The sequence below is a fragment of the Schistocerca serialis genome, chromosome 7, assembly GCF_023864345.2.
Source record: "Schistocerca serialis cubense isolate TAMUIC-IGC-003099 chromosome 7, iqSchSeri2.2, whole genome shotgun sequence".
NCBI classification, from domain to species: Eukaryota; Metazoa; Arthropoda; class Insecta; order Orthoptera; family Acrididae; genus Schistocerca; species Schistocerca serialis.
The window spans coordinates 532,440,064-532,459,316 of NC_064644.1; the positions used below are offsets into that span (position 1 = coordinate 532,440,064).

General features: G+C 45.3%; 1 protein-coding gene across 1 annotated transcript in view; it reads left to right on the top strand.

Annotated features, from left to right (window-relative positions):
* LOC126412781 (prothoracicostatic peptide-like) overlaps positions 1-19,253 on the top strand; it is a 658,136-nt gene that overhangs the window by 495,118 nt on the left and 143,765 nt on the right. Inside the window, exon 3 of the mRNA XM_050082551.1 lies at positions 10,624-10,912. Coding sequence (XP_049938508.1) covers positions 10,624-10,912 — 289 coding nt within the window. The remainder of the gene's footprint in view (positions 1-10,623; positions 10,913-19,253) is intronic.

Sequence of the window (19,253 nt, forward strand, 5' to 3'; positions counted from 1 at the left end):
GGATTTAAAGCTAAGTGGCCGGAAATCACTTTATTAAAGCAGTACTGGGCTATACAGTTCACAGAAAACCTCGGAAAATCTCCTTTAAAGATTAAAGATTAAAGATTTTCCAATACTTTCACGTACAAAGCAATTCCATCTCATCGCTAGAGGAGTGTGTAAAGCAAAAATTTTCGAACTGTAAACTTGCTGATTCGAATCTCACAAGTAGCAACTTTATTTCTACTTTCATTTAAATTCCATATATATTAACCAATGGAAATATTAACTAACGAATATCGAATCATAATTTTAATAAAAATAATGGCTTGTTATTGTAATTATTCAGTCATATGGAAACAATAGTTGATATATAAGTGTCAAGTGTTTAGTTGTTATGAAGGGAACCATACGTACTTTCCCTCGCTCATTTGATTCATATCACTAGGGCTTTAACATATGTAAACAGGAAGACGCAGCTATCAACTGTTTTAAGAGACATCAACTTTGAAAATTTTCGGATTGCTTATACATTTTGTAAGATCACCAGCATTCAAAGCGTCCGCTGCCGAGAGAGTAAGTGATTAGTTTCGTGAGCGCGTGGTTTTTGGTCCCAATTTCGCTACAAGTGCATTCTTTTTTCAGGCAGGCCTATAACCCTATAAAACTATTCCACAACTGCACTTGTATTATAGAACAGAACAGAGAGATAGCTTCTAGAAACGACTTTATAAAAATTCTGTCAGTCGTACATCAGTATTCGGTGATATACTTCGATATGCGAGGTATGCCGCGAAATTGAGTGATGAGTGACAATCGATTATGAATAAAACCATGTTTGTTTTGCAATAGGGACATCGAATAAACGAAGCACATACAAAAATTCTGCGTTCACCACATGTGCTGTATGCAGCAATAGATGTTGTTTTCCATATTTCTACGATCAGTATCATTCTGATTCGTGCACTGATCGATGGGTTACACATTGAATTTGTCAACAATGAAGATACGCTAACATAAGGAAAATGACAATACTGCTTTGATCGAAAGTTCTCGTGTATCCTTTTTCATTTCGACTTTCCTTAGGAAAAAACTTGGTGTCCTTTTTTCATGATTATGATTATGAAAATAATTAAATATAGATAATTGTCACAGTCGTAATAAATCTGTTGTTGGAATTACATGGAAATGAAAAAAGTACCGATTGCGAGATTCGTTTCACAGACTTCGCGCATATGAAATTAAGTGCTTACTCGCTTCTCTCCTTCTCAACCAAAGAACTTACAAAATAGACCTGTATAAGCACGACTAAAACTTTCAAACTTGATTTCCTCGAGTACTGTTGACAGTTGTGTCTTCCAGTTTACATATGTTGAAGTCCTAGACCGACCGTTGTGGCCGAGCGGTTCTAGAGCTTCAGTCTGGAACCGCGCGAACCCTACGGTCGCAAGTTCGAATCCTGCCTCGGGCATGGATGTGTGTGATGTCCTTAGGTTAGTTAGGTTTAAGTAGTTCTATTTCTAGGGAACTGATGACCTCAGATGTTAAGTCCCATAGTACTCAGAGCCATCTGAGCCATTTTGAAGCCCGTGTCTTACATATCCTGTCAGTATGAATCAAAGTGATGAGCGAAGCACGTACAGTGCCCTTGCAAGTAAAAAATTTGATGTTGCACATGTTTGTACCAAATTTTAATTTATTGAGAACACCAGTATATCCATGCAATTACCTACCGGTGTCTACCGTGTAGAGCTGGATATGTTTTGTACTTAACAGAGTTCGGTAATCATCTAATCAAGGTCGATTCATGTCCAGGGACGGAGTTACAGAACCTTTAACTGCAAAGAAAATGATATAGGAGCAGACCATGGGATCCGTCTGCAAATATTTCAGTTTTTAAAATGACAACATTTTAGTATCGTTCTTTATTGGAAACGAGTACGTGACAAGGCAGAAAGACTTGTCATTAAAATGATACTAATTTTCATTTTTTAAAATTCTACGATGATTTTTGTGCAGTATTCTAAAAGGTGGCTATGGAGCATCGATATATCCAGTTCACTCCTCCTTTAGAAAACAAAAGTTGATTTTCAAAAACTGTAGTCACATCATGCCCCACAACATCAACAGATGTATCAACTCGGTATCAAAAATGGTTCAAATGGGTCTGAGCACTATGGGACTTAATTGCTGTGGTCATCAGTCCCATAGAACTAAGAACTACTTAAACCTAACTAATCTTAGAACATCACACACATCCATGCCCGAGGCAGGATTCTAACCTGCGACCGTAGCGGTCGCGCGGTTCCAGAGTGTAGCACCTAGAACCGCTAGGCCAATCTGGCCGGCAATTCGGTATGAAACTGAAGTAAGGCAGAATATGAACTGCATACTGACTGGTAACAAGTGCCCTCATCAGCAATCTCCACGTTGCCTGCCCGTTGTGTGCTCCGTGGCCAAGCTGTGTTCTCTCGGTGTCAGAAGGCGGATGTTGGCCATGCATGGAAGAGCGCCCATGTGCTCTCGCTTCCGGGGTGTCTCCTTCATCCCTCACTCAACTACCCTTCGAAATATTCTTCCTTCCGGCGCTGTCATTGGGGGACAAAATTCTCAATGCAGCCCAATCACAGATCGCCGTTTCATAGTCACGCCACTACGTACGGGGTGGAAATTCCCTATGTAGCGTGGGCTGCGTGTCGCTCGTGAATCGGCATCTTTCTCATGATTTCACATTCCTAAGATGTTTTCCTGCATTCCGAGGCTGTTGGGAGAGCAGCTGCACGACACTTCTTTATAACCACTCTCTCTGCGTGATGCCAGGACAGACCCATGTTTGGGCTTCGTTCAAAATCTGCCGGCGTCCGTGATATATAAGGAATGTCCTCACTGTCGAGAAAAACATCTTCTTAAGACCGCCGACTTCTTTCGCACGCCTGCCTGCGCCAATTCACTCGCTTTGTGTACCCTCCTCGCTGTGCCCGTGGGGTGCTGGAAATGTCGGCATATTCCTGCTTTCTAAGGTAGGTAAAATGACTGCCGCCAGGCCAGAATAACTCAGATGCTTTCGCGCGTACATTCTTGGCGTTCCGTCCTAATGGCTGCAGGTGTCCGTCAGTTCTCAGCTCACTTCTCGTTGTCAGACGAGCCCTTTGCAACGTGTCCCTCCTTGAGCGAGGCGAGGGCGTCCGGCCGCCCTTCCCACTGTGTCCTTGCAGAATGGCTGCAGTGTCCCCTCCCCGGGGGCTCGCCTCAGTGTGTCCGGCTCCATCCTCCACCTCGGCCGCTCGCGGCGAGTTGGCGAAAGTGGCTGCAGTCGGACGTATTACACTACATATATTGACAATGAAGCGATCCTGATGGCTCACTTTTTTTCCTTTATTGTTATTTTTATACCTGTACAATCAGGTAGGCTAGTAGCGGCATGCTACGCCGCTCTTCAGCCTTAGAGTTGACAATGATATAACACAGAAAGAATATCCAGAACAAACATAGTGACGGGCAAAAAATAGTGGACACAGAAATACAAAAAACACGGAGCCGTTCACACTCGACGATAACGACACTGAAAACATGGTAACACGGCGCACATAACACTGATGAATTCGACGGCACATGTGAACGTATGAGCGTGACGGTGGACACTAAAAAACACAAAACGACGGCACACACACGAGAAACTGATGGCGATGATCTCCGGCGCGCGAATGTCCACATAGCGTGTACGAGATCTGGGACCTGCCAAGAGGGGAAGAAGGGGGAGTGGGAGGGAGAGGGGTGAGCAAGGATTCCAATGGCGGAGGAGACGGTAGTAGGAACGAGGACGGGCTGGAGGGGAAGCCCGGGGGAGGAGTGGGGAGAAAGGGAGGAGGGAGGGAAGGGGGAGAGAGAAGGGAGAGAGGGTGCTCAAAGGAAACAAACACAGGAAGAGGGAGGAAGGATCAAAGTTGGTAAGAGGGATAGATGGAGGGGAGGAGGGCATCATCAGGGAGTGGGAGCTGGCGGAAGCCACCTTGGGAGAGGGTGTAGAGAGTGGAGAGGTGGAGAACAGGTGGGACATGGAAGTACAGGCGCGGCAGCGGACAGGGGTGGGAGGGGATGGGAGAGACCAGCGGGTGAGGAGGATCGAGTTTGCAGGAGGTGTAGAGGATCCGTATCTGCTCGAGGAAAAGGAGGAGGTGGGGGAAGGAAATTAGGTCGTACAGGATTCGCGTGGGGGAGGGGAGACTGATGCGATAGGCAAGGCGAAGAGCACAGCGTTCCAGGATCTGAAGGGATTTGTAAAAGGTAGGGGGAGCGGAGATCCAGGCAGCGTGGACGTAGCAAAGGATAGGGCGAATGAGGGATTTATAGGTATGGAGTATGGCAGAGGGGTCCAGACCCCAAGTTTGGCCAGAGAGGAGTTTGAGGAAACAGAGGCGGGAGTGTGCCTTGGCATGGATCGTCCGGAGGTGGGGGGTCCAGGAGAGGCGACGGTCAAGGGTGACCCCAAGGTACTTAAGAGTGGGGGCGAGGGTGATAGGACGGCCATAGATGGTGATGTAGAAATCGAGGAGTGGAAGGAAGGAGTGGTTTTGCCTACTATGATCGCCTGGGTTTTGGAGGGATTGACCTTGAGCAACCACTGGTTGCACAAAGCGGTGAACCGGTCAAGATGGGATTGGAGAAGGTGTTGGGAGCGCTGCAGGGTGGAGTCGGGCAAGGGCAACGAAGGCAGTGTCATCGGCGTACTGGAGAAGGTGAATGGGGGGTGAAGGCGGCGGCATGTCCGCCGTATACAAGAGGTACAGAAGAGGGGAGAGGACGGAACCCTGGGGCACACCGGCGGAGGGGAAAAAGGTGTAGGAATCCATGTTGTGGATGGTGACGTAGGAAGGACGGTGGGAAAGAAAAGAGCCGATCAGACGGACGTAGTTAATAGGAAGGGCGAAGGTTTGGAGCTTGAAGAGGAGAACGGAATGCCACACGTGGTCATAGGCTCGTTCAAGGTCAAGGGAGGGGACGACAGCGGAACGACGGGAATTAAGTTGTTTGGAGAGGAGATGAGTGAGGTGAAGGAGAAGGTCATCGGAAGAGAATGATGGCCGAAAGCCACACTGGGTAACGGGAAGGAGGCGGTGCTGGCGGAGATGCTGGTGGATGCGTCGGGTGAGCATGGACCTGATGGCTCACCTCCATGATTGCTTAAGTATTCGCATCTGCCCACACGTGCTAGTAATTCAGTATGCCATCTCTTGTGATGCCATACTGAATACTATACAGTACACATCTCAATTATAACGGGACTTCCTACAATAGATATTGATTTCTGTATACAGGGTGGTCCAATGATAATGACTGGGCCAAATATCTCACGAAATTAGCATCAAACGAAAAAACTACAAAGAACCAAACTCGTCTAGCTTCAAGGGGGAAACCAGATGGCGCTATGGTTTGCCCGCTAGATGGCGCTGCCGTAGGTCAAACAGATATCAACTGCGTTTTTTAAAATAGGAACCCCCATTTTTATTACATATTCGTGTAGTACGTAAAGAAATATGAATGTTTTAGTTGGACCACTTTTTTTGCTTTGTGGTAGATGGCACTGTAATAGTCACAAACGTATAAGTACGTGGTATCACGTAACATTCCGCCAGTGCGGACGGTATTTGCTTCGTGATACATTACCCGTGTTAAAATGGATCATTTACCAATTGCGGAAAAGATCGATATCGTGTTGCTGTATAGCTATTGTGATCTAAATGCCCAACAGGCGTGTGCTATGTATGCTGCTCGGTATCCTGGACGACATCTTCCAAGTGTCCGGACCGATCGCCGGATAGTTACGTTATTTAAACAGGAAACAGGAAGTGTTCAGCCACATGTGAAACGTCAACCACAAACTGCAACAAATGATGATGCCTAAGTAGGTGTTTTAACTGTGTCGCGGCTAATCCGCACATCAGTAGCAGACAAATTGCGCGAGAATTGGGAATCTCAAAAACGTCGGTGTTGAGAATGCTACATCAACATCGACTGCACCCGTACCATATTTCTATGCACCAGGAATTGCATGGCGACGACTTTGAACGTCGTGTACAGTTCTGCCATTGGGCACAAGAGAAATTACGGGACGATGACAGATTTATTGCACGCGTTCTATTTAGCGACAAAGTTCCATTGACCAACAGCGGTAACGTAAACCGGCATAATATGCACTATTCGGCAACGGAAAATCCACGATGGCTGCGACAAGTGGATCATCAGCGCCCTTGGCGGGTTAATGTATGGTGCGGCATTATGGGAGGAAGGATAATTGGCCCCCATTTTATCGATGGCAATCTAAATGGTGCAATTTATGCTGATTTCCTTCGTAATGTTCTACCGATGTTACTACAAGATGTTTCACTGCATGACAGAATGGCGATGTACATCCAACATGATGGATGTCCGGCACATAGCTCGCGTGAGGTTGAAGCGGTATTAAATAGCATATTTCATGACGGGTGGATTGGTCGTCGAAGCACCATACCATGGCCCGCACGCTCGCCGGATCTGACGTCCCTGGATGTCTTTCTGTGGGGAAAGTTGAAGGATATTTGCTATTGTGATCCACCGACAACGCCTGAAAACATGCGTCAGCGCATTGTCAGTGCATGTGCGAACATAACGGAAGGCGAACTACTCGCAGTTGAGAGGGATGTCGTCACACACATATTGCCAAATGCACTGAGGTTGACGGCCGGCCGAAGTGGCCGTGCGGTTAAAGGCGCTGCAGTCTGGAACCGCAAGACCGCTACGGTCGCAGGTTCGAATCCTGCCTCGGGCATGGATGTTTGTGATGTCCTTAGGTTAGTTAGGTTTAACTAGTTCTAAGTTCTAGGGGACTAATGACCTCAGCAGTTGAGTCCCATAGTGCTCAGAGCCATTTTGAACTGAGGTTGACGGACCTGATTTTGAGCATTTATTGCGTTAATGAGGTATTTACAGGTAATCACGCTGTAACAGCATGCGTTCTTTGAAATGACAAGTTCACAAAGGTAGATGTATCACATTGGAACAACCGACATAAAATGTTCAAACATACCTACGTTCTGTATTTTAACTTAAAAAACTACCTGCTACCAACTGTTCGTCTAAAATTGTGAGCCATATGTTTGTGACTGTTACAGCGCCATCTCTCACAAACTGAAAAAAGTGGTCCAACAAAAAGATTCGTATTTCTTTACGTACTACACGCATATATGTAATAAAAATGGGGGTTCCTATCTAAAAAAACGCAGTTGATATCCGTTTGACCTATGACGGCGCCATCTAGCGGGCCAACCATAGCGCCATCTGGTTTCCCCCTTCTAGCTAGACAAGTTTCGTTCTTTGTAGTTTTTTCGTTTGATGCTTATTTCGTGAGATATTTGGCCCGGTCACGATCAATGGACTACCCTGTATATTTGTAATGAAACGATCCTGACGGCTCACCTCCATGATTGCCTGAGTATTCGCATCTGCCCACACGTGCTAGTAATTCAGTATGCCATCTCTTGTGATGCCATGCATCACTGAATACTATACAGTACACATCTCAATTATAACGACACTTGCTACAATAGATATTGATTTCCGTAAATATAACAATGGGAACTTCTCTTGTCTATTGACCAGTTCTTTCTGCTGCGTGGATATGCGACACTCTTTTCAAGCATCCTATATGCATTAACGGCTGTAAGAAAAATTTGAGGCATTACTTGTTAAATGGTCCTCATATAAATGCATGTCTGTGACAGACAAAAATACTAATCACAAGATAAAATAAACATACTGATCAAAAGTATCTGGACATTTGTTAAAACGGGATGTGTTCACTTTTCGTCTTTATGATGGGCTGAACTCTGCTGGAGGCACATTCTGTCTGAATGTCTATGGAGGAATGGCAGACCATCCTACTGCAGGAGATGGAACCTGGAAAGGTAGCGATGTCGGACACTGGCTTCTGGAAGGAAGTCGACGTTCTAACTTCTCCCAAAGGTATTCCGCTAGGTTTAGGACCGAGCGAGGTGGAGCAGTGGTTAACATACTGGACTCGCATTCGGGTGGACGACGGTTCAATCCCGCGTCCGGCCATCCTGATTTAGGTTTTCCGTGATTTCCCAAAATCGCTTCCGGCAAATGCCGGGACGGTTCCTTTGAAAGGGCACGGCCGACATCATTCCCTGATCCAGTGAGACCGATGACCTCGCTGTTTGGTCTCTTCCACCCAAACAACCAACCAACTGCTAGGTACAGGTTGGTATTCTGGGCAAGCCAGTGCATTTGACGAATGTGATTATCGTCAGACCATTCCGTCAGAGATGCTGCTGTACGACAGTGTGCATTGTCATGCAGATACAGTCATTGTCCCCGAACTGTTCCTCTACCATACGCAGTATGCAAGATGTATAATATGTTCATATCCATTAGCATTCAGCGTTTCCTAAAGCACAAAAACGGAATCGCACTCTAACCAAGAAAAACATGTCCAAACTGGTAACAACATCTCCTCTGTACTCCACCGTAAGCTCTCCACATTATAGCAGGTAAAGTTCGCCAAACCCTAACCTTTCCATAGAACTGCCACAGGAAACAGAGTGCTTCATGACTCCAGTCGTTTCCAGTAATCTACTGTCCATTGTCGTCTCTCTTTACATCACTTCAGCACTCCTACAGAAATGCGTGGTTTATGAGGCGCTACTCGAATGTGGTGCTCCATTCTGTTTGACTCCCTTGACTCAGTCATTGTGCTCGCTCAGCTCCTGGTACCATTTTGGAACTCGCGAGTGATTCCTTCCTCTGATTTCGTGCGATTTTTTTACAGCCACGCTCCACGATGCTCGATGGTGACTGTCCATCGAGACATGAGGTCTGCCTGACCTGTGGTTGTTCTTCGCGTTTCGATTTCACAATCACTGACCAACAGTCAATTTGGGCCGCTTTAGATTGGTTGAAATGATCTTGACTCATCTGCTACTCAGGTGGCGTTCAATGGCTTGTCTACGTTTGATGGCACTGATATCACCTCACTGACCCAGTCAGCTGTTTCTGCTACTCTAAAAGCAACACAATGTTCCCCACGTCCTTTTATAATTGGTACGTCCAACTCACGTAACATACAGTGGTGAAATCGGCATCATGTACGGCAGTGCTGATACTTTTGATGAGATAGTGTATGCTTGATCAAAATACACTACTGGTAATTAAAATTGCTACACCACGAAGATGACGTGCTACAGACGCGAAATTTAACCGACCGGAAGAAGATGCGGTGACATGCAAATGATTAGCTTTTCAGAACATTCAGACAAGGTTGGCGCCGGTGGCGACACCTACAACGTGCTGACATGAGGAAAGTTTCCAACCGATTTCTCATACACAAACAGCAGTTGACGGGCGTTGCCTGGTGAAACGTTGTTGTGATGCCTCGTGTAAGGAGAAGAAACGCGTACCATCACGTTTCCGACTTTGATAAAGGTCTGATTGTAGCCTATCGCGATTGCGGTTTATCGTATCGCGACATTGCTGCTCGCGTTGGTCGAGATCCAATGACTGTTAGCAGAATATGGAATCGGTGGGTTCAGGAGGATAATACGGAACGCCGTGATGGAGCCCAACGGCCTCGTATCACTAGCAGTCGAGATGACAGGCATCTTATCTGCTTGATGTAACGGATCGTGCAGCCACGTCTCGATCCCTGAGTCAACAAATGGGGACGTTTGCAAGACGACAACCATCTGCATGAACAGTTCGACGACGTTTGCAGCAGCATGACCTATCAGCTCGGAGACCGTGGTTGCGGCAACCCATGACGCTGCATCACAGACAGGAGCGCCTGCGATGGTGTACTCAACGAGAAACCTGGGTGCACGAATGAAAAAACGTCATTTTTTCGGATGAATCCAGGTTCTGTTTACAGCATCATGATGGTCGTATCTGTGTTTGGCGACATCGCAGTAAACGCACATTGGAAGCGTGTATTCGTCGTCGCCATACTGGTGTATCACCCAGCGTGATGGCATGGAGTGCCATTGGATACACGTCTCGGTCACCTCTTGTTCGCATTGGTGGGACTCTGAACAGCGGACACTACATTTCAGATGTGTTACGACCTGTGGCTCTGTCCTTAATTCTATCCCTGCGAAACCCTACATTTCAGCAGGATAATGCTCGATCGCATGTTGCAGGTCCTGTACGGGCCTTTCTGGATACAGAAAATGTTCGACTGCTGCCCTGGCCAGCACATTCTCCAGATCTCTGACCAATTGAAAACGTCTGGCCAATGGTGGCCGGGGAAGTGGCTCGTCACAATAAGCCAGTCACTACTCTTGTTGAACTGTGGTATCGTGTTGAAGCTGCATGGGCAGCTGTACCTGTACACGCCATCCAAGCTGTGTTTGACTCAATGCCCAGGCATATCAAGGCCGTTATTACGGCCAGAGGTGGTTGTTCTGGGTACTGATTTCTCAGGATCTATGCACCCAAATTGCGTAAAAATGTAATCATATGTCAGTTCTAGTACAACATATTTGTCCAATGAATACCCGTTTATCATCTGCATTTCTTCTTGGTGTAGCAATTTTTATGGCCAGTAGTGTATAATGGAACTGCACCTGACGACCCTCCCGCGCCCTGTGCTTTCAGTCTGCGTGGGGCAAGCGCGCGTGGAGCAACCTGCACGGCGCCTGGGGCAAGCGCGGCGGAGACGACGCGGCCACGTGGCCCGAGCTGCCGGACCAGACCGTGGCTGAGCAGGAGGGCGACCAGGAGGCCGCGCAGCTGGTGCCGCTGCCGATGCAGGTGCCTCTGCCGATGCAGGTGCAGCTGCAGCTGCAGGGCGACGAGGGAGAGCCCGGCGACGAGGAGAAGCGCGCCTGGAGCAGCCTGCACAACACCTGGGGCAAGCGCGCCGCCGACTGGCGCAGCTTCCACGGTAAGTGCCTCGGCGGCCCACCTGCCTCAGGGCGCCCTTATACCAGGTGTACCGGTATGAAACGAGCGTTAAGATACAAATGTGTCGATAGGGATAATTTGTTGTGAACGAGCCTAATTTTTGTGTGTGTGTGTGTGTGTGTGTGTGTGTACATAGTTCCGCGTAGTCAGCGCCTACACAACGTTCCCACTAGAGCGCGCCCCGCGAAACACAACAGCGCAGGCGCAGCGCTCGTCCGTCTCCGCACTACGAGATGGCGCTGTCTTAGAGACGGACCAAATTCTGCTTCCGCCGATCCGCGTATCAATATGTAACGCAGCCAATGAGGTTGCTGCTAACGTAGAACCGTTTCTCCTCGCGGATCACACTCACGCAGTGATACCTGAACGCGCGAAGTATTATAACGAGTGTACAGACCTCCGATTAGTCAGTCTGCATTAGTCTGTACCAGTCTGCATTAGACTGTACCAGTCTATAGTCAAGTTTCAGTCTGCACCTAAGAAGATTATCAAATTCCTGTACATAGCCATGAAGAGAAATGTATAGACACTTAGTCAAGTATCAGAGATATGTGAGAATAAGATTAACGTACCAAGACCAAAGGAACTTCAGATTGTCAATTGTAAACATCATCCAGAATCAAGTTACGTAATGTCTATGCTTTTTATTATTTTAATAAATGTGTGTGAAAATTAATGAAGTTCTGTTTAAAGTTGGTCACCGTCAATCTGCTACTCTAAGTGTGCAAGTGGCATTTCTGTCGTCTGACCTAACGGCAGAAGATAAACGCGCCACGATAAGACCACGAGACATATTGCTGACACTCGCCTACATCGTTAGAGCGACAAGTCATATAATCTGATGGTGTGTGTACAGAAGGTCTTACAGTATGCATACCACAGTTTGGTTGGTATGACATCTGTCAAAGATATTTAGTATACATCAACTCATGAAAAAAACAATATCATATGTTTTCATCGTGTTAACAATGTCGAATTTTGTACCAGAAAGTGATGATTTGCGGAAAGCATTAATTTTTTGTTTTTATTTGAAAAAAAGTGCTGCAGAGTCGCATCGAATGCTTGTCGAGGTATATGGTGATCATGCTCTATCAGAAGCAACATGCAAAACATGGTTTCAACGGTTCAGAAATAATGATTTTGATGTAAGAAATGAAGAACGTGGAAGACCATCAAAAAAGTTCGAAGACGTCGAACTGCAAGCAATGTTGGATGAAGATGATACTTTGAGTCAGAAGCAAATAGCAGCAATGCAAAATGTTGCACAACAAACAATTTCTGACCGTTTGAAAGCTATGGGAAAGATCCAAAAGTGTGGAAAATTGGTGCCACATGAATTGAATGAAACACAGATGGAAAACCGAAAAACCATTTGTCAAATTTTGCTTCAAAGATATGAAAGAAAATCAAATTTGCATCGTAGTGTTATTCGAGATGAAAAATAGGATTCTTAAATTAAATCCAAACGAGAAAAATCATGGGTTAATCCAGGACAACCATCAACATCGACTGCAAAACCAGATCGATTGGCAAGAAGACAATGCTCTGTGTTTGGTGGGATCAGAAAAGTGTGGCGTATCAAGAGCTTCTAAAACCCGGTGAAACTGAATACTAATCGCTACAGACAACAAATGATCAATTTGAACTATGTATTCACCGAAAAAAGACCAGAATGGGCCAGAAGACATGGAAAAGTAATTTTCTTACACGACAATGCACCTGCACACAAAGCAAAACTGGTTCAGGATATAATCAAAACACTTGGCTGGGAGATGCTACCCCACCCGCCGTATTCACCAGACTTCCGACTACCATTTGTTTCCATCAATGGGACACGCATTGGCTGAGGAACACTTCGATTCCTACGAAGAAGTCGAAAACTGGATGTCTGATTGGTTTGCTTCAGAAGACGAACATTTCTATTGGCGTAGAGTCCACAAATTGCCAGAAAGGTGTTCAAAATGTATAGAAAGCAATGGTCAGTACTTTCAATAAAATTTTTTTACTTTTCAATTCAAAATAAGTGTTTTATTTTCACAAAAAACGCTCATTTCATACCGGTACACCTGGTACTGCCACCTCGCTGCTTGCCAGCATGACCCGTCACCGTGTCTTAGACCGGTATTACACTATCAAATTTCTTGTCAAAGATTTGATCAAAGGTGTGATCAAATATTCGTCTAATATATTTCACAAAGATCTTTGACGTGGCGCTAAAAAGGGGTATTCCACTGTCATCATATTTTTTGTCAAAGTTCAAGATGGATGACAACAACAACTTGCAATTAACCGCAGCAGTTGCATGTACCACAATTGCACCGTGTGCACATGCGCAAGAGAAGCGGGGTATTTTACGACGACACGATAAAAGCATTCAACAAAACTTGTTACCTGAGCTTGTAGTGGAGGACGTCAAGTCGTACATCAGTTACTTAAGAATGGATGAGCATACATTTCTGTATATGCTCAGCGAAGTGTATCCTCATATCACAAGGCACAATACTCACTTACGAACTTCTATATCTGCAGAAGACAGGCTACATCTACATCTACATCTACATCCATACTCCGCATGCCACCTGACGGTGTGTGGCGGAGGGTACCTTGAGTATCTCTATCGGCTCTCTCTTCTATTCCAGTCTCGTATTGTTCGTGGAAAGAAAGATTGTCGGTATGCCTCTGTGTGGTCTCTAATCTCTCTGATTTTATCCTCACGGTCTATTCGCGAGATATACGTAGGAGGGAGCAATATACTGCTTGACTCCTCGGTGAAGGTATGTTCTCGAAACTTCAACAAAAGCCCGTACCGAGCTACTGAGCGTCTCTCCTGCAGACTCTTCCACTGGAGTTTATGTATCATCTCCGTAACGCTTTCGCGATTACTAAATGATCCTGTAACAAAGCGCGCTGCTCTCCGTTGGATCTTCTCTATCTCTTCTAGCAACCATATCTGGTATGGATCCCACACTGGTCAGCAGTATTCAAGCAGTGGGCGAACAAGTGTACTGTAACCTACTTCCTTTGTTTTCGGATTGCATTGACTTACGATTCTTCCAATGAATCTCAGTCTGGCATCTGCTGTACCGACGATCTTTATATGATCATTCCATTTTAAATCACTCCTGATGCCTACTCCCAGATAATTTATGGAATTAACTGCTTCCAGTTGCCGACCTGCTATATTGTAGCTAAATGATAAAGGATCTTTCTTTCTATGTTTTCGCAGCACATTACACTTGTCTGCATTGAGATTCAATTGCCATTCCCTGCACCATGCGTCACTTTGCTGCAGATCCTCCTGCATTTCAGTATAATTTTGCATTGTTACAACCTCTCGATATACCACATCATCATCTGCAAAAAGCCTCAGTGAACTTCAGATGTTATCCACAAGGTCATTTATGTATATTGTGAATAGTAACGGTCCTACGACACTCCCCTGTGGCACATCTTAAATCACTCTTACTTCGGAAGACTTCTCTCCATTGAGAACGACATGCTGCGTTCTGTTATCTAGGAACTCTTCAATCCAGTCACACAATTGGTCTGATAGTCCATATGCTCTTACTTTGTTCATTAAACGACTGTGGGGAACTGTATCGAACGCCTTGTGGAAGTCAAGCAACACGGCATTTACCTGGGAACCCGTGTCTATGGCCCTCTGAGTCTCGTGGACGAATAGCGCGAGCTCACTGTAACACTCCAATTCCTTGCTACAGGAGAGAATTACGTTAGGTCAGTCGCCAATCTTCTTCATCTATTTTTTTGTTCAGAGTGCCTCACGTTGTAAAGCGCCTCATGAGCTTCACACATTAATTTTGTAGTTGTCAGTACACACCAACTGTATTCTCCGGCAATGTTCATAAAAACACTACAGATGACAGAACGCTGCAGCGATGTTAGCGCTCCACGTGGTAACATGTCACATTGCAGTAAACAGAAGACAAGCGACTTCTTTGATCAAATCTACAGCGAGGCCCTAGATTTGTTCAAATATTTGACAACATTTGACAAAGTTTCCTATTACACCATCAAATTTCTTTGACAAAGATAATGGACTAATAAATTTGATAGTGTAATACCGGCCTTCCGGCGCATTCAGCCTGCACCATCGTTGCTCTCCCCTCCGCTATACGGTGTTCATCATAAGACTAAACCTGATGTAACACTATACCACATATGTTTCCGCGTTTGCTTGAATCGCATTCGATTTTGTTACACGTGGAGCGAAAGCCAAGCTCTGTCCAGCACAGTCACGTTCGATCATAAGGATAAGTTCTATGCTGTGTTAGACGCCCATACAGGATGTTTCAAAAAGGACTTTACAACTTTGAAAATTCATATAAATTAATTCATAGTACCTATAGAGGTGATTGTAGTGTCATTTTACAGCGAAATACATCAAGTTTTTTCTCACGTAACCCGCTAGTGCCGAATCGCACCATCAGGAGCTCCAACGGCGGTTGCGTTAAAGATGGCTCCCTTCACTGCACAGCTCTTAGCAGCTGAAATCGGGACTGATCTAACCAGGCCACGGTTTTCCAGTGGTCTATGGTCGAACCGATATGGTCACAAGGACAGGAGAGATGTTGCAAATGATGTCACGAATTTACCAAAGGCTGTGCATACGGATACGTTCGCTGTGCGTCACACATTGATTTCTGCGGTTATTTCACGCAGTGTCGCTTGTCTGTTAACACTACTATCCGTTATTGAAGCTATCAGTTGCTCAAAAAAAGAGTACATTATTCAGCAACATAAATCTTTGATCATTTGCCCAACAACATAAAGTGTCTGCCAGGTGGCAGATCAAGTGTTAAATCTAGCTTAAAATGATTTCTTTTGGACAACTTCTTCTACTCCATGGACGAGTTTCTGTTTCAGAAAAGGTAAAAAAAGAAGATTGTACCTCTAAATGTAGTTGCATGTGTAGAACTAAAATTTTCAGTAATATTAATATTAGCACTATTCATATATATATATATATATATATATATATATATATATATATATATATATATATATATATATAAAATCTTGTAATCTGACCTGTTCCACATCAGATCGATAAAATAATCGGATAATCGGGAAAATAATCTACGGAACATGACATAACTAGAACTAAACTAAAAACTGGCAACTCTACGCAAACGCCGCTGCTCTCGGTCGTTATGTGAAGACTGTCGGACACTGCGTTGTCTTTGGTGAGACATAATGTATGAAATTTGCTGTTCTCGGCACACATCGGCTCAGAGGATCTCGGAATACTGAATTTCCTAACGATTTTCGAAATTGAATGTCCCATGCGTCTAGCTCCAACTACCACTCCGCGTTCACAGTCTGTTAATTCTCGCCGTGCGGATATAATCACGTTGGAAACCTTTCCACATGAATCCCGTGAGCACAAATGACAGCTCCGCCAATACACCGCCCTTTGATACCTTGTCTACGCGATACTACATCCATCTGTATATCTGCATATCGCCACCCCATGAACTTTTGTCACCTCAGAATATAGCTATTATAAACGTCGTTGACAAAAAATTAGTCACCCCTAGAAAATATTTCCGATTAATTTTAGCGATTGTGAACACTACGTAACCACTTCAATGCTGAACGGCTTCCCCAAGTCTAGCGTGCGGCAGCGGGTGATACAAAGGCCGGGATTCAGACATTGTCTTAAACACACGTATAATTTATCAGCAGTTCGTGCGAACGGACACATTACAGGTTTCTCTCGGGTTAACGGTCTATAGGTTGCGTAACACCGGGAAAAGTTATTTACCTTTCAGCCACGGGAACTGAGAGCCCCACAGTTTCTACGAGCTAATCGATCGAGTATAAGGTTCTTCGAGAGACCAACTCGGTGTTCGGTCGTCACGAAATACGAGTTTACGGGGTTGATGACCGGCCACCAACAGGGCTGTGTGTCGTTTGTGACTTACCTTGTCAGTGCAGCACTTCTTATGACAGAAGTTACTGCATTGAGTGAACAGCATTAAAAACATTAACGACAAGCTGGAAGAGTCGGTAATCCATTGGCGTGGCCGTATGTTCTTTTGTGTTGGCAGAAGAGCCAACACCGTGTTACTAGAGGAGGCCGAAATGCACGCGCTTTAGCTCACGCAGGCTGGTGTGACGAGGGAAGAACTATACTGACGTGAGGTCTGGAACATGACAAGGAATTAGAATTCAGAAAGTGGACGTAATTAGTTTGATACTTAACTTTAATCCATTAATGATGAACGTCGCTCTTGACGGTATTTGAGTCACTATATCATCTGTACAGAAGACACAGTAACTGAATATGGCTCCTTGCTAGGTCGTAGCAAATGACGTAGCTGAAGGCTATGCTAAACTGTCGTCTCGGCAAATGAGAGCGTATGTAGACAGTGAACCATCGCTAGCAAAGTCGGCTGTACAACTGGGCGAGTGCTAGGGAGTCTCTGTAGACCAGACCTGCCGTGTGGCGGCGCTCGGTCTGCAATCACTGATAGTGGCGACACGCGGGTCCGACGTATACTTACGGACCGCGGCCGATTTAAAGGCTACCACCTAGCAAGTGTAGTGTCTGGCGGTGACACCACATGTTCAACCTCACTTAGTTGGCGTTACGTAAGGTAGACAATTAAGAAAGTTGTAATTATCTGCAACAGGTAGAACATCCACTTGAGTGGATTAGTATTGTTCGTGTTAAGTGTTGTGACAAAGCCTGGTAGTGCATATAAGGTCACGTGCAGACTCACATGATGAGTGATCGCTGTGAACGACACGGAGATGCTACGCACTCCCGTAAGACAACGTTATCAGCACCCGACAGAGTGTGAAAGAGTCGTCCTTCGGGGTCTCCATTGGGCCGGCAGGTCGAAATGTGCAATATCCAGATTTGGGGGCATTAGCGAATTACCATCCTACGCGTAAGCCACCATTAACCTTCAGTCTGGAACCGCGCGACCGCTACGGTCGCAGGTTCGAATCCTGCCTCAGGCATGGATGTGTGTGATGTCCTTAGGTTAGTTAGGTTTAAGTAGTTCTAAGTTCGATGGGACTGATGATCTCGGATGTTAAGTGCCATAGTGCTCAGAGCCATTTGAACCGTTTGAATCGCTATTAAGAGCACAACATAAAAGGCTGCGCTTGAGTTTCCTGTGATCGGGAAGCTAGAATTGGTGGTGGATGGCGTCGCATTGTGTTCACCAGTGCGTCGCGCATCTGTACTATAGCGGATGAACGTCGTTGGTGAGTATGGCGGCTATTTCCAACGTTTTGGAGAGGCACACAGGTGATGCTGCTGATGCCATGGTGGGGGAAGCCATCGGGTATGACTTCAGGTCGCGGGCAGTAGTGACTGAGGTTACTCTGGTGGCACAACGGTACGGCACGGACGTCCACCACTCTCACGCGTTACCTCTCGTGCGACTGTATTGTCGCGCCATTTTTAAACAGGGCAGTGCTCGTTCACACGAAGCACGTGTATCTATGAAGTGTCTGCGTGATATATCCGCGCAACCAAGAAGATCCCCAGATCTGTCCCCGAATGAACACGTTTTGGAGCCGCTTATATATCAACAACGTCCCAGTACAGGTATCCAGGTTATTAAGGTCCAGGCTATTAAGGACACTTGTGCGTCAGTTTGCCCCAGCAGAGGATACAATGGCTTTATGAAACGCTTCCCAACCGAAGCAGTACGTGCACTGAGACCAGAGGGGTCAGCGCGTACTGACAAGACGGCTCATACTGACAAGTTCATTTTAAATTTGACTCAATAATGTAATCGTTGAAAAAACATCACGTAGTCTCTCTTCGTACGGAGTTTCATTTCGTTTGCTCCTCCCCTTCTAGACGATTAAGATTTTTTTTTTTTTTTTTTTTTTTTTTTTTTTTTTTTTTTTTTGTCAGGAAGGGTAGGTGACATTTCTTTTCTTTAATTTAAACCATGATCGCAAGCTAACGGTAACCGAACCATCGATTTCTGTACAAAATGGAAACCTTATTATTCTTAATCACATTAGAATAATATAAGGCTTGTTCTGTTTTAATCAGACCTGAAGATAGTCATTATGCGTCGAAATCGTTAGTCCTACTACGATTTCTTTGTGGTCATGAACTGGAATTAAAGAAAAAAAATCTGTTCTTTCCGATCACTCACTTCATTCGCGAGTATGTCGCAGCTTGTAAAATTAGTTGCCAGTTTTGAGGCATTCGCTTCTACAAGCTACAACAATTTTCAAATGAAAGAAACTATTTTTGAGTGTTCAAATGAAACCGGCGCCACCACTAATGGACTCCGCCGACAGTTAGCAGTTAACAGAAGCACCTT